Source organism: Fukomys damarensis, unplaced genomic scaffold, assembly GCF_012274545.1.
Source record: "Fukomys damarensis isolate Sample0158 unplaced genomic scaffold, DMR_v1.0_HiC HiC_scaffold_36, whole genome shotgun sequence".
Classification (NCBI taxonomy): domain Eukaryota; kingdom Metazoa; phylum Chordata; class Mammalia; order Rodentia; family Bathyergidae; genus Fukomys; species Fukomys damarensis.
This window is the reverse complement of record NW_022900948.1, coordinates 30,492,029-30,517,911: the sequence shown is the minus strand read 5'-3', so window position 1 is coordinate 30,517,911 and position 25,883 is coordinate 30,492,029. Positions and strand designations below refer to the sequence as shown.

General features: G+C 55.5%; 1 protein-coding gene across 8 annotated transcripts in view; it reads left to right on the top strand.

The window, feature by feature from the left end:
* Akna (AT-hook transcription factor) overlaps positions 1-25,883 on the top strand; it is a 48,450-nt gene that overhangs the window by 8,213 nt on the left and 14,354 nt on the right. Inside the window, exons 1-14 of one of the 8 annotated variants that reach the window (XM_010639432.3) lie at positions 43-230; positions 5,225-5,350; positions 8,336-9,426; positions 10,667-10,741; positions 15,199-15,355; positions 16,013-16,167; positions 18,188-18,247; positions 20,681-20,808; positions 21,301-21,508; positions 22,878-23,029; positions 23,132-23,344; positions 24,072-24,312; positions 24,942-25,048; positions 25,667-25,872. In XM_010639432.3, the coding sequence (XP_010637734.1) occupies positions 8,371-9,426; positions 10,667-10,741; positions 15,199-15,355; positions 16,013-16,167; positions 18,188-18,247; positions 20,681-20,808; positions 21,301-21,508; positions 22,878-23,029; positions 23,132-23,344; positions 24,072-24,312; positions 24,942-25,048; positions 25,667-25,872 (2,758 nt within the window). In that variant the 5' untranslated portion in view covers positions 43-230; positions 5,225-5,350; positions 8,336-8,370. Of the gene's footprint in view, positions 1-42; positions 231-5,224; positions 5,583-6,049; positions 7,195-7,413; positions 7,498-7,517; positions 7,663-8,335; positions 9,427-10,666; positions 10,742-15,198; positions 15,356-16,012; positions 16,168-18,187; positions 18,248-20,680; positions 20,809-21,300; positions 21,509-22,877; positions 23,030-23,131; positions 23,345-24,071; positions 24,313-24,941; positions 25,049-25,666; positions 25,873-25,883 lie in introns of those variants that run through there. The other 7 variants (XM_010639430.3, XM_010639428.3, XM_010639425.2 and 4 more) reach the window with 7 other exon arrangements.

Below are 25,883 nucleotides of genomic sequence, written 5' to 3'. Positions count from 1 at the left end.
AGGAAATCAGGCTGGGCGCTTCCTGTGAGAGCAGCAGCGCCTCTGTGGCTCAGGGGCGGGGAGAGGTGGGGAGAGATGCTGCTCTGTGAGCCGCAGCTCATGCTGGCAGAGCTGCCTGGAGGCCGGCCAGGGCGCAATGGAGGCAGGGGGCTCCCCGCGACTGGAACAAAGACCTCACAGGCAGGCCCCCTGAACCCCGGCCGGCACGGTGCTGGTGGAGCCCAAACGAGGTAAGGCAGTGGGACCCAGGAGGAGGGCCAGCTGCAAGGCCGCCTTACTGGGGCGGACAGGCCAGTGAGACTCTCCGGACGGCCCAGCCCAGGCAGCCGGCCCAGCCCGCCAGGAAGTTACAGCTGCGCAGCTGTTACCACTTCTCTCCAGCTTAGGAGAGCCCCGGCCACCGAGGGTGGATTTTGGGGGGATTTTGTGCAGCCTCGGGATGCTAGATTGCAGCCCCAGCTCGGATTCTGTTCTCTGGAGAACTTTGATGAGAAATGGTCCCTCTCTGTGCCTGGGCATCCTCTGCTCATGGAGAATTGATGTTGTATTTGCTAGGGGGACTCTGAGACACACTGGGTGGGGCAGAGAGGCAGCAGGGTCCTCCTCAGAAGTGGCCCCTTCTGCCTCCTAAGTGCAGGGACAAGGAGCAGTGAGGGGAGCGGGTCTGAGGACCAGCAGGCCAGCTGGGCCCTTCGGGATGACGAGACCAGAATCTGAAAGAACTCGAGCACCTTTTCTCTTTCTCCCAGAGGCAGGGACACATTGGTGGGCTTTGGGTCAGGATCTCTGTGCCCTGCCAGGGTCGCAGAGCCAGGCCACTGGGCACTGAGTTCCACAGCCCAGCCTCTTCACAGGGCCCAGCCTTGATATACGGTGATCTTCCTTTCCCTTCTTCCTGGCTCTCACTTGAGTCACAGCACCCCAGCTTTTAATCCCCAGGCTGCATTTCCCGGCTGTGAGGTCTTGAGGCTTAGTGCCTCAGTTTCCTCATTTGGGAGACATAAGGGTGGGGTAGGAGTGGGGGCTCCCTGGCGGGTAGAAGTGGCTGCACTGGCAAAGGAGCACCCTGGAGTCTGAGACACGAGCCACAAAGGGCAGTGTCCTGGGCTTTGCAGTGGAGTCAGAGACGCCCCCTTCTGGGTGGAGGTAGTGGGGAGAGCAGTCAGGTTCACTCAGAAACCGAGAAGGGGCCACAGGGGTCAACTAGTCCCTGGAGAGAGCAGGGGGTGGCATGGATTTGGGGAACGGGTGGGACCCAGTGCTTAGGGGACCTTAATTACAGTGGGGTTGGCTCCCAGCTCACATGGCTAGAGCCTTCTGCGGACATCACTGTGGGGCTCTGAAGGCCAACTGGAGCCACATTGCCTTTGTCTGGCACCCAAGGGGCCGGCTCTGAGCTCCCCTTCAGGTTTGGTTCGTGTTCCTTTGGCCTGGAATGCCCTTCCTCGCGCTTCTCCCCCAAACCCACTTTGTTTCTGGGGCCCTCCCTGAAGCTTCCTTCTCTGTTGTACCCCTCCGTACTGTGTAGGATTTAGGAAAGCTTTTGTTCTTTTCTCTATCCCTTGTGTCTTGAGTAGCAGTAAGCAGTCCTGGGGTTTTTCAAAAAGTTAATTTGCACCACTCAGTGTATATCTTTGGTCCTCCGAAGCGTGACCTCAGGAAGGAGGAGGGGCTTGTTCAGCTAAGAACCTCAAAGTTCATTTAGCACAGCCCCTGCCTCCCACCTGCCCCAGTGGGACCTTCACCCCCACACCTCCGCCCTGTCGTAGCAAGGGCAGCTGGAGTTGTCTGCGTTTCCGTGGGAACGGTGTCAGCCCATCCACGCACCATGAACGGCAACAGCAGCTCCCAGACAGGAACATGGTCCCTGTCACAGCTCTGGCCCATCCTGATCTTGGCACATGATTGGCGCTAATGTGTGTTTGTTGACTGACTGGCTGACTGACCAGTCCTGAGCTCTGTGGCACCATGGGCTGGGCTTGCACAGAAGACAGAGATCTTGCCAGGAAAGGCTCACAGGTTCAGGATCCTGGAGACATGAGTGCCTGGAAAACTGCATCCAGTGCCCACAGCTGCTCCATCGTGCAGCATCCCCTGGTCGCAGTGAGATTTCTGCAACTTCTGAGTCATCCCAGAAGACAGGATGTTCCTCTTTGTGCTCGCAGAGGACTCTGTGATTGGGCAGACTGCTCTGTGGCAGGGCTAGAAAAAGCCCTTTAAAAAGTCAGAAAACCACACACTCCCCCTCTGCAGGCCCCTTCCGCAGTGACATTTCGCAGAAAAGCAGAGGCTACACCCTTAACCCTAGCACCTCTGATACCTGCTGCAGCGGCATCGCTGGGAGCAGGTTCTCAAGCCGCTAAGCAGGGCTCTGCCTGAGGCCCTGGTCCAAATGCAGGTTCCTGGGCCAGGATCAAAGCATGTGCATGTGGGAGGGTTCTCAGCACACTCAGGCTGAAGGCCATGCTAGGCCAGGGGTTTCTAGGAGGGGAACATGTAGAGGGCAGGGGGAGTGAGGGCCAAAACGTTTACTTAAAAAACTTCTATTGCATCTCTTCAAATACTTTTAGAAATTTTTTTTATCTGTACTGGGGATTGAACTCAGGGCTTTATGCATGCTTGGCAAGTGCTCTCCCACAAAGTTACATCCCCAGCGCCCCCCGCCTTTTTTTTGGTTTTTTGAGACAGGGTCTCACTATGCAGTTGAGACTGACCTGGAACTCACTACGTAGTTCAGGCTGGTCTCGAACTCACAGCGATCCTCCTGCCTCAGCCTCCCGAGTGCTGGGATTACAGGTATGCAACGCCATGCCCGGCCCACAGTCTTGTTAACTTGGGCTTCAACTTGAGTCGCCTCAGCCTCCCAAGTAGCTCAGGCATGTACCACTCACTGTACCTGGCGTAGAAATCTTCTTTCTAATATATATAATATATTAATTAGTGCATGTTCTTACAGGTATAAGAAATATATGTATGTATGTGAGCCGATATATTTTCACTGCTGGGTTGTTTGATTTTTTTTTTTTTTTTTTACCAGGGATCGAACTTGGGTCCTTGCACTTGCAAGGCAGGCGGTGGAACCACTGAGCTAAATCCCAGGCCCTGGGTTGTATGATTTTAAATAATTAGGAGAGTGCCTGGGCCAGGACTGATGCTTACAGATCTTGCCCTGGCACTGATCCATCAGGTGATCTTGGCCAAGTCACTGTCCCCCTTGAGCCTCAGCAGAGTGGAGGACGGGATGGGAGTCAGAGGAGAGGCCCTGAGCCCCGGGTCCGGCGCTGGGGTACAGTCTGAGCGGGAGTCACCACTGTCCCTACCCAGCCCTTGGAAAGCCAGCCTTTCCCGAGCCTCCCAGTTCCCTGGGGAACTCGGTGTCCAGAAATAGTCTCCTGCTAACTTTTCTCCACTGTGCAAATCAAGGCTGCTGACCAGGAGCCAAGAGCTCACGAGGCAGAAGGACAAACACAGACTGTGTGTCTGTAGAGGCCTTGGTTGTTCTCTACTTGGCTCAGGCTGTGGGTGGAGAGGCTGGCTTCCACACCGCCTGCCTGGCCCCTGTGTGGCTCTGGGCAAAGGCGCGCCCTCTCTGGGCCTGCAGCAGAGGCCTCCGTGTGAGCCCCGCAGGGACGTGCTGCTTGTGCTTCTTGAATCCTCCAGAGCAGGGAGCTCCTAGAGTGTGCTGTGCCCACGGCTTTGTCAGCTGTGTGTTTCCTGGCCTGGCACAGAGTTTGGCACAGAGGAAATGCTGGGAAAGCATTGGGAACAGCAGGAGAGGCGGAAGCGAAGGGAGATGACAGGGAAGAGAGGAGAGGAGAAAATGGGAGAAAGATCAAAGTGGAGCCTCTCTCGGGCCAACCTTCCCTGCCACCGCAGTCCCTCCTAGCAGGTCCGTCTGCAGCCAGACTTCCTGTTCTGCCTCCCTCTCCCAAGCAGCAGAAAGAAATTTCTAAGCCGCACCTCGGCTCGTGCTCTGGGCCAGGACAGGACCAGAGCAGCCAGCCTGGATCTGCCCTCTGCTGTCCTGCACTCCCTGAGGTCACTGTCCCCACCCCTGGCCCCTCACCGCAGCCCTCGGAAACTGCTTAGATGTCCAGGAAAGCACCTGGTGGCACAGCCCCGCCTGCCCCAGCTTTTGCACTCACTGGTTCTTTCCCCTGTTTTTCTTTTTGGATGAAATTCACCACTTAAAAGAAATTAAAGGTGACCACTTAAAAGGGAACAAGTCAGTGCATTTAGCACACAGTGCTGGATGAGCGTCCCCCTTATCCATTCCAAGACATTTTCGTCCCTCAAATGAAAACCCCATCCCTGTGAAACAGTTATGGGCCACCCTTGTGTCCCCCAGCTTCTGGCACCCACTCTCTGCTTCCTGTCTGTGGAACTGCCTAGGGAGGTCATCGCTTGTGCGTGGAACTGTACGCTGCATGGCTTTCTGTGTCTGGCTTCTCTCGTACAGTGTGGTGATGCGTTTCTCTCACGATGCATTTCAGCTTCATCCCTTTGTAGAATGGGCCAGGACTTCTTTCCTTTTTGATTCCTCCTTTCACTCCTTTTTGCCTGAGTAACATTACAGTGTATGGAGACACTGCAGATTGTTTATCTACTCGTCTGGCAGTGGACACTTGGGCTCTCTCTTCCTTTTGGCTGCTGCGGACACATGTGGGCCCTGTATTTGTTTGAACACCCGTGTTCAGTTATTTTGGGGACTGAAACGATCTTTGTACCCTCCCTTCGCTGTCAGCCTGAGTTCTTACCTGAGCAAAGGTTCCCTGGAGAAGTCGCTGCTTTGGCTCCTTCCCTGACCTCTTTGGCCTGTGTTGCCCAGGCCCAGCCCTCCCCACCATTTGTAGTTGCTGGTTTTCTGACTGTCGCCACCCCCCCCACACCCCGGGCTGTCACCTCTCCCGTGAGCAGGGCCCACACCCACGTACAGAGCTGGCACACAGTGACGTTGAAATGTGCCTGCCAGTCACCGGGCGCTTTATCCTGTGTCCCGGAGAGTTTTGTAAAAGCCTGGGCAGGGAAAGGAATTGTCATCTCAGTTTTACTGATGAAGCAAATGAAGACAAAGTGACTTTGCCACAGTCACACAGCTTGGGAGGGATGGAGCGAGCAGTTGAACCAGGACCATCTGATCCCTGAGACTTGGCTGGTAACTTCTTGTTCCAAATGAAGGAGGAGCCTCTGGGTTTAATGTTGTCTATTGACTGTGTCCCCACAGGCCCCCGGCAGGATGGCCGATGCCGAGAGGAGGTGGCAGTGACTCTGGTGCCCAGCAGCAGCTCCGTCTCCTGAAGATGAAGTGGCCCAGGTGAACGCCAGGCCTATGGCCAGCTCCGGGACTAAGGTGCGCTGGGCTGGGCCAGGCCCGGGGAAGGGACCCCAGCGGCGACACTGGGCCTGGGCGGAGGAGGAGAAAGACAGAGACAGAAGCAGCATGCGAGGCTGGCCAGGTGAGCGGCCCTTCCCGGGTGCCGCTAGCCCGGAGCTCCTGGAGGACTTCTGCCTGGCCCAGCAGCACCCACCACCCCTGGAGTGGGACCCAGACCTGCAGGGGCCGGCAGGGTCTTCCGAAGAAGGTGAGGCTGACTCCCCCTCCCCGACATGGTGTCCTGTCCCCCGAAGACCCCCACCTTCTAGCAGAGGGAGGGGACCAGGAGAAGCTTTAATATTAAATTTTTAATATTAATATCTTAATGTTAAATTCTTCTATGTCCATAACTTCAGATTTGTAAAGATTTCAACTGTATAAATAATGCTGTTCATTGCCAAAACACAGAAAATATAAACAAGAGATAAAATTTAAGAATCACTTATTATTCTATCCCCAGTAACCATCCTGCTCCATGGGCATAGATATGCAAATGTAATATGAATGTAAATAGCGCGCTACGCTTCATTGTCTCGTGCTCTTTTGTTAACTTAATAGATAGGAGCACGTTCCCAGCTCTCCAAATATTCTCTTGTAAGTCACGCCTGAGGCCTGGCTGCATAAATAAATGGTTGGGCCGGTCTACTACTGCTGACTATTCCTAGTTTTTGCTGTTATGAGTAATGCAGAGATGGATGTCATTAACACATTTCTGCACAGTTGATTTGGTAGTAACTGTGATAATTTCAATTGTTTCATTCAGGGATTATGCCCACTTTAAGGATTATTTGGATTCCCATTTGACACTGGGCACATCGGCATTCTGGGTTTGCTACAACAGCTGGGCTCTGTGCATGAAAACCTTAGACTGCTTCCCCATCTTTGCTTGGCAAATCACCTCCTCTCAGTCTCCATTTCGTCCACCGGGAAATGGGAGTGGTAGCTCCACTGAGAATAATAAATTTGACGCGTGGGCACTATTGCTTTTATATTATGGATGAAATGTGCCTGTTTCCAGACCCTGTGGATCAGCAGGCCCCACGGAGTTTCGCAGAGAGACCGCTAGGCTGGCAGTGGATTGTCACATACCTAATATCCTTCCAACAGGGCTTGCCCCAGCCACCCCCCTTGGGAGCGTTTCTGATTTCCCATCAGAGACCAGGGCTCAGATGCACTGGGAGACAAGGCAAAGGCGTCTCCTTCCGGGGTCACATTGCAACCCCTGCTATGATGTAACAGCTGCTGCATGTTCTGTGCCTTACTGTGTGGCCCACACAGGGCTGGGTGTGGCCGTGCCTTCTTGCCCTCCCTCCACACCCCCTTCTCCAGGTAGGAGGGATTAGCTTCAAATTCAAGTTAGGACTGCCAGAGGTCAGTGACTTGCCTATGGCCCCAGGAAGGGGTCAGGGAGATGGGGTGAGCCAAGTGCTCCTTGGCTTTTCACCCTCCCACCCCCACAAGACTCCCAGTGGTATAGACAGATTCACCTGTTAGGCTATGGCTGGGTTCTAGGTCCAGGACTGCTCTGAACCACACTGTGATCTTTGGCAGGTTACCTAATGTCTCTGGGCTTCAGATATGCTGCTGTAAACAAGAATGACTTGCAGAAGGAGCTTTTTTGTCATTGAGAGATAGAGATGACCAGGGTAGGGGAAAGAACATAGCAGAGCAATGGGCAATGTAAGGATTAGGAACAAGTCTACGCCTGATGTTGCCCAGACTGTCTCATCAAACTTGGATCTTTCCCAGAGGCCAACACAGGATCTAGTGCAGAGTAGGTAATGCCATGTATGACTGGTATGAGATGGACAGAAGGATAGGTGAGTGAGTGGGCAAGTAATGAATGGGGAATGGATTGCTAGATGGTAGGATGGATGGGTGGGTGGGTGGGTGGATGGATGGATGGATGGATAAATGCTTACACAGATGGATGGTTGGCAAATATTTCTTGAGCAACTACTGCATAACAATTACAACTCCTCATTTCTTGGGAGCTTTATACACCTCCCTCCCTCCCTGCTTTCCTTCTTTCTTTTCAGTCAACAAATAATACTGAGCATCTACTCTGACAATGCAATAGAGAGCCAAGCCAGTGGAGGTCCTCAGTCTCCTAGAGCTTGAAGGTATAGGCAATATTAATGAATAATCAAGTGGACAGCTGCCACAGTGACAAATACTACAAAGTCAGGGTCTCCAGTCCAGCAAAAGCCTATGAAGGAAGAATGACACCTAGTCAGGAAGCTCCCAGACCTTGGGAGGTCAAGGTTGAACTAGCATCTGAAGGACAGGTGGGGGCTCAGTGGGTGGGGCTGCTGGCAAAGGGCCGAACCCATGCCTGGGGGGGAGGGAAGGTATGCAAATGCTAGGCTGGTGGAGGGAGAGGCTGAGGGAACCCACAGAGAGACGGATTCATGAGTTAATGGGCTCAGAGTGGCAGGGACTACAGGACCATGGGAAAGGCTGGGCTTTTGTCCTGAGGGCAGCAGGAAAACATTGGTGCAATTCCAGATGGGGGAAGAGGGTGAGGACTGAGGGGATGGTTCCATGGGGACTGCAGTGGTCCGGGCCCAAGAAGACACGGGCTTGAGAGCAGGTAGGGGGTGGGCCTCAGAGCAGTGGTGAGTTTGTGAGCTCCAGAGGAGGTAAAGGTGATGGCGCCAGGTGACACATTGGACTGGGGGATGAGAGGGAGTGAGAAGATCGCGATGCTTCCCACACTTTCCGTCTTGTGGAATGGCATTGCCATTGGCTGAGGTGCGAGACATCGGGGGAGACTGGATTTGAGGTTTAGGTTTGAAGGACCTTTGAGACCATAGAAGAGGTATCACATAAGTATTTGGCTGTACAGGGGCTCCTTGTGCATGAAGCAAATGAAGTCAAGAGTCAAGGTGGCTTGGGGCAGCGTCATCGCACAGTGAGTCCAGACCCAGTGCGTGCTAAATGAATGACCTGTCTTTCCAGAGACTGAAACAGAGGTTGTGGGCAGCCCAGAACACATGGACAGCCCAGAAGAAGTGAACAGCCCAGAAGATGTAGACAGCCCAGAAGGTTCCCCTCTGCCTCTCAGCTGGCCCCCACGGCAAGACCATCAATCAGACATGACTGAAGAGGAGATAGATGTGGCCCCTGCAAGTCCTGAGGTTGAAGAAGCTGGGGACAGCTCCCCAAGATTGGGGTGTAAGGCCAGTCCCAGCTCAGAGGACAATGAAAACACCAGCCCCATGGCTCTGGGGTGGGGTCAGGCCAATGGAAACAGGCCTTTGGAACATTCTGAGGTCAACCCATCTGTGGAACTCAGCTTGGCCAGGTCCTGGAGCAGTGGGACCGTAAGCCTCGGCCACCCTAGTGACAGCCTTGATTCTACCTGGGAAGGAGAGACTGATGTCCCCCCGCCCACTGCTCTGGCAGAAACCCTGCCAGAGGGCCCCAGCCACCACCTCCTACACCCAGATGACAGAATTGGACACAGTGTTGCCCAGGCGACACCCATGGAATTCCAGGGCACCTCAGCTCCGCCAGCCTGGGGCCCCCAGTGCACCGCAGGTGGATGGAGGACAGACCCTACCAGCCTGCCCAGCTCGCAGCTCAAGGACCAAGCCTGGAAACGGACAAAGACATCACCTAAGCCACTGCCCTCCCGATTCACTGGCTCCCGCAGCCCCCTGAATCCTCGGCCTAAGCTGGCCCAGAAGCACAGATTGCAGCCCAGCCAGGGGGCTACTCTGGCTAGCTGCTCCTCTTCTGATGCCCCCATGTATGGCCGGGGGCGTCTGAACTACCCACTCCCTGATTTCTCCAAGGTGGGGCCCCGAGTGAGGTTCCCCAAAGATGAGAGCTACCGACCCCCCAAGTCCAAGAGCCACAGCAGGCAGCCTCAGGCCTCTGATGGACCCCTGATCTTCAAGTCTCCGGCTGAGATTGTGCGGGAGGTGCTGCTGAGCAGCGGAGAAGTGTCCCCGGCCAAGGACCCACCCCCAGCCCATCCAGTCACCAGGGTACCCCAGGAGTTTCAGACACCTGAACAAGCCACAGAGCTGGTCCATCAGCTCCAGGTGAGCAGGACTGGGATCCCTGGGTGTGTTGGCCTGGGAGGGAGACAGGTCAGGCTGGGAGTGCCCTGCTGGTGGAGGGAGGGTTGTCAGGAGCAAGGAGACCCTAACAGAAGGCCCAAATTCAAAATAAGAGGTGATTGGTCTCAGGTTTCAGGGAGGCTGTTTCCAACTTCTGTGAAAAACTTCAAACATATTTAGCATAGCAAATAGCATAATGATTGCCCATCCTGACCCCCTCCACCATGAGCAGCCTCTGCCAGCCTGTTCATGTTGGCCGGACCTCGTTCCCTGGGCCCCACTGGGTTATTTTGAAGCAGTATCTCAGGCATTCCATCACTTTATAATTTAGTGTGTCTAAAGATAAAGACCTTATCTCTAACAGAGTCACAATAACATCACCATACCTAAAAGCTAACCCCGGTTCCTTACTACTGTATGATCAGATCTCGGCCTGCACCTGTCTCACCGATGGCATGTCCCTCCCTGTTTGAATCAGGCTCTGAATGCGGCTTGTGTGGCATTTGATCCATGTGCCTTTCAAGTCTCTGCTCTCCCTTTCTCTTTTCTTTTGTTGTTTTAATGTTTTCATTTTGATTTGGTTTATACTTCTTTTTGATGATATCTTTTAGTGTCTCCTCTCACCTCTTCCTGTAACTGAGTGTTGAGTCACCCTGTCCTCTCTTCCCTCTCCTCGGGTAGGTTTAGAGCAAGAGTGTCCTTGGGTTATGGCCAACTGTGTGTGTGACTCTTTCCCCTCTGGACCACAAGCTCCGCAGATATCACAGGTGGCCCCTTGAGGAGGCAAAGACCTTACAGAACTGTTGGTTACAATATGCATGGCCCCTGGCGGCCATTGCTCAATCCAGTTTTCATTTGGGGTGACAAAATGGCAGTATTCTGATGTAGTCCAGGTTGGCCTTGAACTCACTGTGTAGCCCAGGCTGGCCTCAAACTCATGGTGCTCCTCCTGCCTCAGCCTCCTGAGTGCTGGGATTACAGGTGTGTATCACCATGCCCCGCCATTAAAATGACTTCTAAAGTGCATACCACCTAAGCAGTGGAAATGCTTTGGGAACGAACCATGCAGTGAGAAGAGCTGATGTGACCGAACCCCGCAGAGCCAGTAGATGGGCAGGGAGTTTGGGAAGTGCCCCAGATGGCTTCTTCCCCCCAGGTCGGGGCTCCCAGCGAGGGGCATGCTGCGTGCCCGGCATGACCACCTTGCTCTCCGCTCCTGCAGGAGGATTACCACAGGCTCCTCACCAAGTATGCCGAGGCCGAGAACACCATTGACCAGCTGCGCCTCGGGGCCAAGGTACAGGGCTGGGCTGGACCCCCGAAGATGGCTTTGTCCTCAGTCTCAGGGAGAGGCCACTACGTTCTGCGCTGCAGAGCCACAGTCCTGGTTCTCCCCAAGGTCTCCCTGTGACTTTGGGCTGGGCCTTGTCCCCTCTGGGCTCTCTCCCTCACTTTGTTGCACTTTGATATTTCGGAATGCTAGAACCTGGGGTCCCCCGGAGTTTCGTCAGAACTTTCTCCTTCTAGTTAGGCTCTGGGGTTAGGCCACCTGGGCTCAACTCCTGACTCCCTTACTAGCCAGCTGTGTGTCCCTAAGGAGGTGATGGGCCCTCCCTGGGCCTGGTGGGAGTAGCACAGAATTTTGGCTAAGCCCCTGGTGCCGCTGCCTGGGCCGGTCTTTGCCTGTCTCCTCTGCCATCTCCCCCACAGCCTCTCCCCATGTGTGTGGCAGGAAGGGCGGGCAGTCCACCACCCCGCCATCTTGATCAGAGGCTGTGCATGGGGACCTTCCTCTTTCTGGGTGAGGCAGGAAGTGGAACCTGTCGGAGCCCCCGTGGTTTCTGCTTTCCCCATACTCCCTTCCCCTTCAGGCAGCTGTAGAGGAGGGCTGGTGCTTGGGCTGCCTTCCTTCTCACAGGGTCCTCCCACCTTCCTAGGCAGGCTCACCCTGCCATACCCCAGGCCCCTGCCAAGTGCTGTTCTCACGGTCTAGAGGCTCCTCCAGGAAGTGCGGGTGGGGCAGCCATGGTGAGAACATGGAAGGGGGCTGCACTGGGATCCTCCTGCCTCAGCCTCTCAGAGTTCTGGGATTACAGGTCTGAGTCACCACATGGAAACCTGTTCTGTCCAGGAATGTTCTTCTGTCCCACTCCTGCCACCCACTGGGCACATCTGTGAGAGGAGCTTCCTTACATCTTCCCCCGAAGCTTGAGAGCTTGACTTCTTGTCAGGTCTCCCTGCAGACCAGAGTTTCAAAGCACGGAGCCAGAGCTGGGGATGGCCCAGGACCTGGGGCAGGGGACGGCAGCAGAGGGCTGGGTGAGGCGTCCCCTGGGAAGGCCAGGTTATGGTCTTGGACTCCCCAGAGGTCAGAGGAGAAAGGAGCTGATCATGGGCCCCAAACCCTTAAGCAATCCCAGTTTAGATTGGGAAACTGGGGCCTCGGATGGGATTGGGGCTGCTAGAGTGGGGAACCCTCAAAGGTCAAGAGGGGTGGGTGGGGCTTCCCCCTTCATCCTCCCTCCTGCTTCCTGCCTGGGGCAGGCCAGGGACTTCACATGAGTGGGAGGTGTAAAGGTGTCCACTGATGCCCTGCACCAGCAAGGGCACAGGCCACATGGATACCTGGGAGAGATGGGGCCCGGGCCTGGGGACCCCCCCATGGGCTCTGAGTGGCTTGGCAGGTGCCCGGAGCCCAGCTCGTGTGAAGGGGTGGGAGAGGTTAGAATGGGCTCCCCTGCCTCACATCCTCAGAGAAGGGACATGCAGCAGCAAGCAGGGCTGTACTCTGCCCCTGGAGAGCATAGAACAGGGCCCCCGGAGGGAGGAAGGGCAGCACCCCAGGACCCACAGGCTCAAGAGGAGCCGGGAGTCCTCGCTCCGGAGGCAGCCTGAGGGGATTCCAGAAGGCAGCCTGCACGGACGCCTTGTTGGGAAGCCCATTCCCCAGCTGATCCTTGGAGTGAGCCATGGATGTGACCTTCCAGGGACCTGCTGAGCCCCTTCAGCCTGCTCTGAGCGCACTGGAGGCTGGGCCCACCCGGGAGGCAGTCATCCTGGGAGGCAGTCGTCATCCCGAGGTGGGGGACCAGGCAGGAGACACTGCTGAGCTGTCCAGAGGCGCTGGCCCAGGCCTCTGTCCTCTCTCAGGATCCCCGTACCTGCAGACGCTGACGCCGAAGCTGGGTTTGCTCAGTACCCACACCCCTGTGAGAGGTGGGGTCCGCTGACTGCACAGTGGGTGCTCCTTCCCAGGCCTGGGTACTTCCGGTCTGGCACCCTGTGGGTGGCAGTGACGGGAATGGTAGTGAGCGATACTGGTTGACTGCTTTCCAAAGTGGTTACACTGGGCCTTGGGACCTCAGACAACTTGCCCAGGATCACTCCACACATAGGTACCAGGAGCTTGGGCCTAAAACTCTGGCTGCAGGGCCTGCTCTTCATATCGTATTGCGGGAGGAGATGAAGTGACTGCAGGATCTGCAGCCAGGGACGCTGACCAAGGCCCTGCCTGGGAACACAGCAGACCCAGGGTACAGGGCCCAGCACAGGACCAGGGAGCCCCTGGGGGTGGGAGGTGTGGGGCAGGGACCCAGGGGCTGTCAGGAGTCACTGGCGGGTCTGGTCTCTGTGCAGGCCTCTGGCCGGTTTGTGGTGATGTCACCACATTTGCTACTCTGTCACCAACTCGCCCAGCCCCTGTTCTTCCATCTGAGCTGCCGGGAGTTGCGGAAGGACTGAGGAGACCGCAAGTTACCCGGGAGGGAACTGAGAGGGAGACACACACTGCCTTTCCCAGAGTGCCCTCTGACGGCCCCACTTGGTCCAAATGTCCCTGATGGGGCTGGGGAAGGCTTCTGTGTTTTGTGTTGTGTTGTGAGTGGCAGAAACACTCCCTCCTCCCTCCTCCTCCCCTCCTGCCCCATTCATAGTGCCCATTAGCATTTTAAAGGCTGTGAGAAGCCCATCTGTGCAGAGAATATTCATTTGTTTAACCCAGTGTTTCCCTGCCCAGAATCCCAGAGGGAGCCGATCCAGCACAGGGGCACTGCTGTGGACACCTGGCTTAGAAGGGGTGCTCTAGCCCCAGGGGTGGGTCCAGCTGTGTCCAGGGAGGGACAGCTGCCATCCCCTGCTGCCACCCATTTCTCTGGGCATCCGCCCAGGCCTTGGGCCTTTCTGCTTCAGGCTTCTCTTTGCTTTGGTCCTACAACAGAAGGAACAGCCTCTGCCCTCCCAAGCCGCTCCCCACCTGCTGCCAGTGTCCCTCTGCTGCCCAAGTGGGGCCTGGGGCTGAGGGAGGGGCAGGGCCACCTCTGGGATTTGGGTCACCTAGGGCTGAGAGGGGTGCTGATGGGCAGCCTCCCAAAGGTGAGCCAAGCAGATGGCCGCAGATGGCGGAAGGGATTATTCAAATCCAGCTTTGTTCTCATCTGGTGAGGTTCAGCAGTCTGGGGGGCAGGGGTGGCAAAGGCAGTGGGGCCAAGTCGCACACACTTGGAGTAGATTTTTCTGCTGCAGGTCCTGGGAAGAACAGAAAGGCCACTTGCTGGGCACCCGGGCAAGTCCCTTGGCCAGCCCATAGCTGTGTTGCTTGGCCCTGACCTTGCGGCTCACGGCAGTGGACAGGATAGCCTTCCTGACCTCCTAATGAGACAGAGTCATCTCTAGAGCGCAGCTTTTCCGTCGAGCTGCCTCTATGGTGTCCTTAGAGACAATACTCCTGATGACGGTGGGGATGATGGGATGAGACAATGACAGTGAAGGTGGTGGCTGCTATTTACTGAGCACTTGCATCATGCCCAGTTAGCTGTTAGCTACGTGCGCTGCTCTGGGACCCAGGTGTGTGGCGGTAGAGCTGAGGTGGGAACACAGGCCCTGACTGCGGGCCTGTCCCTAAGCCAGGCCCAGCCAACTCTATAAAGGGTGAGGCACAGACTTCCCAGCCTCAGGCACCTCTGGTCTCTGTTGTGGCTCCTCAGCTCTGCTGCTGTGGAGCAGAAGCAGCCGTGGACAACACCAGGACGGACAGGTGCAGCTGTGTCCAGGGGCACTGTGTTTACAAGAGTAGACCACAGTTCCGGCCTCGGCTCCCAGCGTGCAGGGAACGCAGGCTCCAGCTCCTCAGCAGTCTTCTTGCCTTGCTCGACTTTTCTCTCGAAAACCTGCTGCACGCTATTCAAGCCATCCTCAAACGATGGACAGCTGTACCTAGGGGGACTCGTGTGTCCACTTGGTGGCTCATTCACTCAGACAGCCGTTTGTTTCTATTTGTTGTCAATATAATAATTCTTATGGGAAGTATTTGACCTTTATTAAGAAATAGTAGTTATAGTCATTTGCTATCTATTATATAAGGATGCGGTTACGTCATAACACACTATAAATAACAGTTGTTAATACTGGCAAAACCATAGGCTTTGGGGTCAGGTACAGAAGTGTGGTGATCATAATCCAAACACTCATCTCCTGGAGATCGGATTCAGTGTCTTAACTTCTCTAAGTCTTAGTTTTCTCTTCTGAAAAAGGGGACTGATGGTCACTGCCCTGCCTCCCTTTCAAGACAGCCATAGAGAAGGCATGTAAACCCTTCGCCCGCCCGGGGCTGGGACTCCCCCAAGCGCCCCATGAGAGGCCGGGGTCCGTTACTGGAAGACTGGCCGCCGGCCTGCTCACCCGGAGCTGTGGCGCAGTGAGGACTTTCCGGTGGGTTTGCCACCCCTGACCGGCTCCGCCCGCCGCCTCCTTCCACAGGTCACCCTGTACTCTGACCTGCCCCAGCCCAGCCGCAACATCCATGAGGGGACAGTGCCCCAGGGGACCAAGGTCTTGTCCTTCACCATCCCGCAGCCCCGCTTGGTGGAATGGAGGCCCGGCCCTGTCACGGAGCCCCGAGCCGCGGAGCCCACGGGTGAGTCTGGCAGGAAGTTCCTCCTGTCATTCTCTGGGGGCCTTGGTCACTCTTGGCCAGGGAGACAAGATGCTACCTGGGGCCCCAGGACATGAAGAAGTCAACCGGATGTGGAATCTGCATGCGGCCAGTGCACCCTGTCGGACCCTGGCTCTGCCACTGGGCATGTTGGTGGTGTTGGGAGTGAGGGCGGTGACGGCAGTGTCCTTGTAGTCCTTGTAGTGCCCTGCAGTCAGGGTGATGCTTGGGTCCTACAACAGAAACTCTCATGTTTAATCTGCTTTCAGTTTAATCCCCGCCCCAACCTGGTGAGTGACGCACTGCTGTCACCCTGTGACCATGGAGAGGCCGAGGCTGAAGGTAGCACAGTGGCGAAGGGAAAGAACTGGGGCCAGGTCCCACCTGTCCCCGAGTTAGAGCCCACGCTACTGGCTGGGGACCCTAAGGCCCAGTGTGGCTCTGTTCCTCCCGGCTTGTGAGCTGGTGTCCTGAGACCTGTTCTCACCTGTGTGCCGGGGCGGCAACCTCCTGTCCCCAGAGCCAGCGGGAAGATGGCTGAGCTGTCACCTGAGGGTAGATGTGGTGTCTTGAGGTCTCAGTCTGTCAGCCCTCGGAGGATAGGCCTTGTCCCCCATGCCCTGCTCCTGTGTCTTCTAGGGTGGCCGGCGGCCCAAGGAGAGCTGAGCCCCTCCTCGCACCCTGACATGCCCACCCCAGGGTGGCTTCCAGAGAGCCAGGGCATCGCCCCCCTTCAGCCCTCCACAGAAGGGACCCAGGTGCTGGCTTCTCAGGCCAGTCGGCTCCTAGCCCAGGTGAGTAGGACACTGCTTTGCCCTGGGAGACACAGCTGGCAACGTGAGTACCAGGCTGCCACCTCCCACCTCTGCACTGAGGTCTGGCAACCAGCTCCAAACAGGAGTTTCTCCCTGGACCTTAGGGGCTGCACAGATCCTCCTCCTGCTCTGTCTCCTCTTCCTCCCCCTCCTCCTCCTCCTCCTCCTCCTCCTCCTCCTCTGTCTCCAGGACTAGCCGGAGCCCTCTTTCTTGGCACTGCTTCCTGTTAGTCTCTACTTGTACCTGAAGGTGTCTCTGGGTGACCCAAGGGAGCCTCCCCCAGCCCTGTCCTCTTCTGGACAAATGAGGTCCTGTCTGAGTCCATTTCACGGTGGCAATCAACTCCCAGTGACCTCTCAGAGGGTCTTCATGTTGTCCTCAAACATTCCAACTTACTGTGAGCTTTTGCAGGCCTCTATAACTACACACTTGGCCTTACTCCAAAAGTGCTTAAAGCGGCTTATGAAAATATAACATTTAACCCCATTCTGAAAACAGAAGTGCGGAAACTGGGGCAGAGGGGAAGTAAGAGCAGCAAACAATAGAGTATCTGAGGGTGAGATAAGTAAACAAAGCGTCCTGTGGGGCCCTGAGTGCTTTAGTGTTTAACCTTCCTGATCACCGACCCGGAAGTGGGAATGCAGGTATTCAGTGAGCCAAGGCGTGGCCCCTGGTGGATGCTGAGCGCATGACTTGTGAGCAGCCTGAAGGTGGATGTGCTCTGAGTGTAAATCACAGCCCAGACTTCAAAGACTTGTGCAAAAGGAGAACATAAACGACCTTGCTAGTAACTTTTTTAGGGTTACCTGCTAAAATGATAGTTGGAGTTAAAGAAAATACATTACTCAAATTATCTTTTCCTGTTTCTTTTCACTTTTTTTTTTTTTTCAGTCCTATGGATTGAAGTAGGGCCTTCACACTGAGCTATATCTTCCACCCCCCTGTTTTAAAATTTCAAGACAGGGTCACTCCAGGTCACTAAGTTACCCCCGCTAGGCTTTAACTTGAGTCCTCCTGCCTCAGCCTCCCAGAGTGCTGGGTGCACCACCCTGCCTGGCTTCTTTTCACATTTGTAATGTGCCTCCTATAAAATTTTACTTTATGCATGTAGCTCATACTTGTTCCCTACATATTACATAAACTATACATATGATAGTATTAGTATATATCATAATTTATAAATATATGCAATATATACATTTCTATAAATATATAAATTTCTATAAATATAAATACTATATATTTATATAATAATATATAAGTAAACACATATAATAATATACATTTCTGTATATTTCATTTATCTAGCGCTCTTCTGAAAGTGAAACCCAAAATACCCGTTGCCTTTTTCCTATTGAGACACCTTCACTAAAGGTCACACATGCACATGGCAGAGCCCTCACGAGACACAAAGGGTGTATTCGGTGAGAAGTCAGCCTTCCCATGCCCTGGCACAGGATGCGTGTAGGGTATATGGAAACCATACGCCATTTTATATAAGGACCTGTGCATCCTCGGGCTTTGGTGTCCACAGGGAGCTGGTGCTCCTGGAACCAATCCACTGCACAGGGAAACATATTCATTCCCTGTTTATTGCTTCTGTGTTTTATACACATGACAGCCTACAGTGAACTCCAGCTCCTTCATTTAGCACTGAATAGACCTTGGAGGTGTTTGTACATGGGATCATCTGCTTGTGCCTTCTCTTGTTGATGGCTGCATACTATTTCACAGACAAGAGTCTAAGCTGTTTGCCCCCTCTCCTGCTCAGAGGTCTTTCTGCTCAGAATGAGTGCTTTATTGTCCACAATTTCCTTAACCAGGACTGCCAGGGTTAGAGCCCCTTTCTAGCACCTACTCTCTACTGGGTAGAAACCCTCACCCTGAAGCCATGAGGCCAGACCCAGATCTTTGTGGCTGAGTGTTTGTTTGAATGTGGCTGTGTTCACCCAGGGTCCAGGTTAACACAGCCTGTTTCGTTCCTTTCCCGGTGTCTAGGTGGAATCCTTCGAGGGACTGATGGAGGCGGGGCAGCTCACCCCCCAGGAACGACTCAAGGTACCCCTGATTCAGGAGATGCCCATGCAGCCACCTGACTGCCCCCTCCCAAAGCCGAGTCCCTGAAGCCCCAGATGAGAGTCTAGTGGAAGAGGCTCCCTGGAGAGCACCCAGCTCCCGCTTAGCTTTCTAGGGTAACGACCCCCAGGTCATAGTACTCCCCACACAGAACCTTGGTGCTGCCGAGCCAGGCACAGCGGCTGGTGGTCAGCCACAGATGCAGCGCCCTTCCTTATTGTGACGACCCACAAGGCAGTCGCAGCTGTCACCCACTTACCCATGATGACGCAGAAACCCAGAGAAGCGACTCAAGGCCACAGTGGTGGGCAGCGGAGCCCAGGGCCAGATCTGCCTGCCTCCCAAGCCCAGGGTTGTGACCTCTGCCCCCTCTGCTTCTGCTGAGGGACCCATCTCACAGCCACCTGAAAAGACCTTTCCTTTCTGGCCCTCCCCCTTTTTTTCTCTTATAAAAGTGTTTGCCAAGGTCCAGGGATTTAGCTCAGTGGTTCTGCACCTGCCTTGCAAGTGCAAGGACCAGAGTTTGATCCCTGGTATCAAACAAACAAAAAGTGGTTGTCAAAAGTTTGGAAATGGGTCAGTAGAGGGGAGGAGAAGATACTTTGTCCATCTGCGATTGGCTCCTTTCCTTTTGGACTTTGGAGTTGCCATACCTGCAGCCACATCCATGTAAGGGAGCCTCCTGCTGGGGCAGCCAGACTCTCCGGCGGGACTGCCCAGGTCAAGGGTGGGGATGGCACAGGTGTGGGCAAGGGTTCCTCCGCAGAGCTGTTCCCACCCCCAGCTCTCTGCTCCTACCCCAGACTTTTTTTCATCCTTCCCGCTGGACAGACCTGGCCAGCGGGCAGCAGCAAGGAGCCAGGCACACAGCATGGGGGGAAGCGGCACGCAGAAGGGGGCCTGGAGCGGCCAAGCCAGGACCCTGGTTTGTAGAGATTTCGTGGCATGATTCCTAGGCTGTTGGGTAGACGTCACATATATGTGACGTCAAGCTGATGGATGATCCACATCATTCCTTTAAGAAGTCTTCATTGACACCTAATAATTGGTGTAATCACGAGGGGCAGTGATCATTTGATACCTGTGATCAAAACAGGCTATGCAGAAATCCATAATCATTTATCATTTTTTAGGGGGGCCTAGGCACACCTCTCCTCTAGCTCTTTATAAAATATAGAAGTTGGGACGGGGATTTAGGTCAGTGGTGCCACTGCCTGCCTCCCAAGCACCAAGTTCTGAGTTTGACCCCTGGTACCAAAAGAGAAAATAATAAAAATATATATTTTAAAAATAGTACATAATAAGTTGCTGTGGACTGCAGTCTGCCCCCTAGGCTGTAGGTCACTAAGACTTACTTACTTTCTGCAGTTTGAACCCATGATCTGACTCCTCCCCTACCCTGTCCCAGACTCTGGAAATCACTATTTTATTCTCTTCTGTGAGGCAGACTTTTTTTTAACCTACCTATAGGTGAGAACACGTGATATTTGTCTTTTCCTGCCTGTCTTCTTTTGATAACGTAATGTCCCCCAGATCCATCTTTATTGCCACAAATGACAGAACAAAAACCAAAAAATCACTCATGCTCTTCATCCCTGACTTCTTTCACCCATACCCTGAGAGCTATCTGGAGACCCAGCATGCTGGACTCTAGGCTGCCTCTGGCCTCAGCCTGCCCTAAGCGCTGTGTGGGAGGGGAAGGGAAGCCAGGGACAGTGAACCCACCTCCTGCGCTTTCAGGCATGGATTAACACTGGCCACGTTTACTGGGGCCTAGCGTAACTGTTAGGACCCTGCACTCTGGACTCAGAGGACCTGGGTTCAAAACTTGGCTGTACAACTTGCCCGGTTACTGTGAGGCCTTCCCTGACCTAAGTAACCTCCCTGTACCTCGGTTGCACCTTGTTTGAGTGAAAATGATAGAGGGGCCCTCAGGTTAGGATCATGCTGAAGATGGATAAACTCAGAGTGCCTGCGGCCAGCGTTAGTCAGCCTCTGGGAATCTGTGCTGTGGCAGCGTCCTCTGTTTCTGTGGTCTGTAAGGACTTGGGAAGAGAGGGATGCGATTGGCTTCTACAAACCCACACTTGTGTGTATCATGAAGGAAGATCTGGGGTCTCTGGTGTACTCAGTCCGCATAGGGACCTGGTGAGATCTTCTCTGACACAGCAACTGTCGTGGTACATTTGGTCCCTGTGCAGGTAGGGCTGGTGCCAAGCCCTAAGTCCTGCCTTTGCCATGGGATTCAGAGAGCAGAGAGCTTGCCCACGGCAGGCAGCACCCAAAGGTCCCCAGTCCCCACATCCATCCTCCGGGGGTCCCAGGGAGCCCCATACCCCACCAGCTGTCCGTCCACTGTGCCTGCAGCACGGGCTGTGGGCCGGGCACTCAGGGCTCCCGGCCTGTCCGTTCCAGGGCTTCCTGTGGCCGAGGGCTGCCCACGCGGCGCTGGAGGAGGAGTACCTGAGGGCCCGCAGGGGGCCACCCCCCACCCCCCAGCTTGCTGACTCCCAGGGGACACCAGGGACATTCGATCCTGGCAGGTATGGTGGGGAGGCAGGCTCTGGGGGACAGATGGGACGGGCCCTGGGTGCCTAAGGTGCTTGGCTTCCTCCTTCTAATTTGTACCCAGGGGAAACAGAGAGAAAGCACCTGCCAATTAGCAACACACCCAAACAGTGGGACACCCAGAAACTCGGATTTGTGTCCCTTTATGCACTTCAGTGAGAAGGCACCTTGGAGATAAGAGCTGAAACCTCTGGCTGGATGGTGGGGAAACTGAGGCAGGGGGTTTGGAGTACATAAGGTCTCACAGCCTGGTAATGTTAAGAGGCGATCAGGGCTGAGGCTCCTGACTCCCCGAGGAGCTTTCGTTCATCTTGTTTATTTCCAGCTCTCAGCATCATCAGAGGATGGTGTTCCGTGGACTCCGAATGGGTGCCCCCCACAAGGGGTCGCTGCCCTGACGCAGGGCCTCCTGGTTCTGCCCAGTATTGCTGTCCCTGGCTCTAGGTGCTGACGTTTGCCCATTCCAGGGAGTTGGAGGCCGAGATTCATCACCTGGGAATCCGCCTGGAGAAGCTGAAGGACCATGAGGACCAGACGCAGGGACAGTCTGAGCCGTCCTGGGCGGCTGTGGCTCTGGACAGCACCCTGGGCACACTCTTCCCCCACCCGCCAGCACCCCTGCCTGCTCCTCCAGGACAAGCGTCCGTGCCGGCCACCCCAACCCCACGCCTGGAGGTAACTCTCTGTGCCTATCAGTGGGTCGTTACCATTCAGCCACTTCACACGAATGATTTATGAAATGTGTGCCACAAGCCAAACCCCATGACACTTGGTCATTCAGTGGGATGGGGAGAGGCAGAAAGGGGACCTCTACCCCCATGGCGTTTTCTGAATAGTTGAACTAGTGACACAATTATGTAATTAGCATTTTGATCTATGCTCTAGAATTATAGGGTTCTCTGAGCTTAGAAATAGACCAATGGGTCTGTCAAAGAAACTGTCCTTGAAGAACTGAGCATTAAATGAGATCTGAAAGTAAGTAGGAATTACTAGTGCAGCAGAGGAAAAGCATCCCCCAAGGAAACTGCCTGTGCAAAGGCCCTGTGGCCAGCATATGGAAAGTGAGGGGGGTGATGGTCTGAGATGTAGCTAGAGAGTCAGGCAGGGGCCTCATGTTGTGGGTCTTTGGATAGCATTGAGAGCTTGGTCTTAAACTCTTCTTGGGTTTTCAGCAGAGAATGACATAGGAGATCTGTGGGTAGGTAGACCAGTTTGAGGTGAGGAAGATGGCAGGGCAGAGGGAGAGATGTGCATGGACTTGAGAGTTTTGGAAGGTGCATTGGAATGGATTTGGAGGATCAGAGAGGGAAAGGCCAAGGATGAGCCAAGGCTTCCTTGAAGTACTGAGGGAGCGATGGGGCTGTGCGCACAGGTGGGAGACCCCGGGCTGCAGTGTGTGGAAGGGCTTAGCTCCTCTCTCCACCCATGTCACAGCGCCCCCCTTCTTCAGGCGAGTGAAGTGCAGTCAGTCACACAGATGACTTTGGCGGTGCCTCTGTTCCTTCAAGCGTCTCATTCCTGCCCTGCAAAGCCACTGAGGGTCGGAGCAGGGTTAGGAGACAGCAGGTTAGGTGGGCAGAGCCAGGGCTGGCTGGCCTGGCAGGATGTGAGCGCCAGCCCCCGGGTTGGGGGCAGATTCTTTGCCGTGTGTCGTGCACAGAGACCCCTGAGAGCGCCCTCTTGAGGTCTCCTGTGATCCTGCAGGGAACCGGGGCTCGGCTGGCCAGGCTGGAATGTTTCCCCATGTGTCTGGCAGGAAGGAACCTGCCCCTCGCTTCTGTGTGGCTTTGAACAAATGGCGAGAGCCCCAGTTACCTGTCTGTAAGGTGGCATTGGTGAGAAGTCGCATCCGTCTGGGGCCTGCACATAGTAGGTGCTAGGTTCACGACAGCCAGGACTGCAGATCTCGCGGCCCAGTCCCTGCATTTGCACACCCGAAAGGTGGTGGGCTGGTGAGGTGGGCGTGGGTCTCGTTCTGCAGCCCACAGCAGGACGCAACTGTGGGTGGGTGCTAGGAGCTGTGTTTAACCTCGCCCGTCTCTAGGCCCAGCCCACACCGGGCCCCTGCCCACTGCACATGGACGGAGAGGGGAGTCCTGGCAGCAGCGAGACAGAGCTCAGCCAGAGGGACCTCCCTGCCCTGCTCAGGCACAAGGAGCTGCAAACGGAGCAGGACTTCCAGGGCCTCCTGGAGCGGTGAGCACCCGCCATGAGGGAGGCCACCAGCCTGCTCACTGGACATCTGGGGCGAGCTGCTCCCCTGGGCAGAGGTCACAGCCCTGTCTGTTCTGTCTGCAGGTACCTCAGCATGAAGTCCCTCCCAGAAGCCCTGCGGGTGAAGGGGGACAAGGAGCAGCTGGGCGAGCAGGAGGAGGAGGAGGAAGAGGAGAAAGGTCTTCACACCCCGGGAGTCAATGGGCCAGCTTCACTTGCAGGCAAAGCAGAAGCCACCAGGTTTCCCCCAAGGCAGCACCCAGCACGGGCCGAGCAAGGTCCCAGGGCCCCTCCCCAGTAAGTCCCTGAGCCCCTGTGTGACCCACACTGCCGAGAGCCACAGGGATGGCAGTTGTCATGGGGAGCTAGGCGGCTCGTAGCAGTGTGGACGTGGCTGGCCTGGCCGTCTCTCTACAGTGAGACATGGGCCACCAAGCCAGCAAAAATGACATTTTCCTCCCTTCTTTCTCCAAGCTCCTAATGAGGTCAGGGAGAAAGGGGAAGCCAGTGGTCTGTTGTGGGGGATGGAGACAGAGACAGAGACAGACACAGCCGCAGGCCAGCCCACAAGCAGGGCTCAGCACAGAGCCCCGAGCAGGCAACCGGATCTATCTGGAATGTGCTACTGTCTCCATGCTTTCCTCATATAATTTCCAAAGCTTGTTTCTGTTTGTAACACGAAGTCCTGGCCTTCCACGCATACTAGTGGTGCAGTCTTTCTGATCCACTGAGAATCCGTGGAGGTGGCAGAAGCAGGAAAACAGCACACAAATGTCCAGTCTGGCAAGCACTGTGTCACTTCCCGTTTCCACGGTGATCTGCTCTGCTGCATCACTGGAAAGGATGGTACTGACATCCACATTGTACTCTGAAAAAAATGAGGCCCTGAGAGGGGGGTGCCTGGCCTGGGGTCACATAGCTGAAAGGCAGCAGAGCCAGAACGGGCACCCATGGGCATCTCCTGGCTCCAGGCCTTGTCCCAGCTCCTGCCAGGGCTCAGGGATGTGTTTCTCCTTCCTGCCAGGGAGAATGTGGAACAGATGGTCTCCAGGAAGCCACCAGGCTCCCAGACATCCAAGGCCAGAGACAGGCACCTGCCGGGCTTGGGCAAGACTGAGGCAGCTGCTCTGGGGCCTGGCACGCCACCCAACCCAGTGGGCACAAAGGCCGCAGCCTCTCACCTGAGCAGCCTGAGCAGCCCGGAGGGGAGCGGCCTCTCGGAGCACCTCGCACCAAAGACTTTGCATCAGGTTGGTGCCCCAGAGGTAAGCGTGCACCTGGGTTGAGCTCAGAGCCTCATGGCCTCTGCCTGGGCCTGACGAACCCTCTGCCCCTGGGCCTTTGCATGTGCTGGCCCCTCTCTGAAGGGCTTCTGGCCATGCCCCTGCCAACCATAGTGCTGCCCTTCAGTGTGCCCCATGTCACCAAGCAGCAATGGTTCATACTATGGCGGGGCTGTAGCCCACTCCTGGATGTAACAGGCTATAGGCCCTCATAGCAAGATGCGTGTATGTGCAGACACACCCACCCACACACTAATTCTGACCAGCCATGGTGTGGGCCCTGCACTGGATACACAGGGACGCTGCCTGTGTCGCCTGTCTGAGACTGCGGCATGCCAGACTACGGCACAGGGCTCAGGAATAAAACTTTCCTCCTCTCCCCGAGCCCTGAGCCCTCATCAGGAAGTCGCCTCTCCCAGACTTGCTCAGGGTCCTCTCTGGGATGGGGTGTGAGTCCCTGTGTTAGTGGTGCTAGGCCCTGGGGCCTGTGGGCCTGAGGACCCCCACCCTGCCCTGGCTTCCTTCTCCCCAGAGCTGTGAGCCTCTGGAATGTGAGGCCAGGCCAGGCTGTGGGAGGGGCTTCCGACTTAAAGGGACACTGCTTCTTTCAGGATCCCTGGATGGCGTCCCCCGAGACTGACAGTGGTTTCATGGGCTCAGAGACCAGCCGAGTGTCGCCCCTCACCCAGACCCCCGAGCACCGGCTCTCCCACAGCAGGTATCCTGGCCCCACCGCCGTCCCTGCAGGGTCACACACCTGGGACAGCCTGGGAATCAAAGTGCTTGTGATAGCCCAGGCCAGGGGTCGGTGGTCTGGGCACTCACAAGCCTTCGGTTCACCCCAACCGGGGCTCTTTTTCCCCTTTTTATTGTAGAGCAGAGCAGAGTTCAAAGAAGGGAAGTGAACTGCACATTGTCACTTAGTCCATTAGCGACAAACTGGGAAATGCACATTTGCTGGGCAGAGGAAATGAGGGATTAGGCCGAATGGATGAAAACTCCAGGGGTGGGAGCGGGAAGCAGAGAGAAGCCAGAGACAGAAAAAGCACTCAGGGTGGCTCCATGGGGAGACGGGCGAGGGAGGTGAGGGTGAGGAGGCGTGGTGGGGCCACCCTGTGGATCAGACGGGGCTGCGGAAGGAAAGGGTAAGAAATCCTCTTTGCTTTCCAAACAGCAACTTGAGCATTATTATTTTCCATACATGAGTTACCAGGTCTGCTGCCACAGCGTTTATACAGGATAAGGACATGTCACACAGGTGTGTCCTCAAGCTGAGCCCCAACACCATGACCCAAGGCCTCCGTGTGTGACAGATCTCTCTCTCCCTTCTCCCCAGCACTCCAGGAACATTAGCCCATCACGTGGCTGCATCTGTGCCCCTCAGTGGAGACTCCCACCCCAAGGCCAGGGGTCCCCGGGTCCCCAGGAGAGAGGCAGGGCCCAGCACCTCCAGGAACCGAGCCCTGCGGCACCTCTTGAGCACAAGTGGCACCCCCCGGCACAGGACACCTGGTTCCCACCTGGAGCAGGCAGTGGCAATGGGTGAGAGGGGT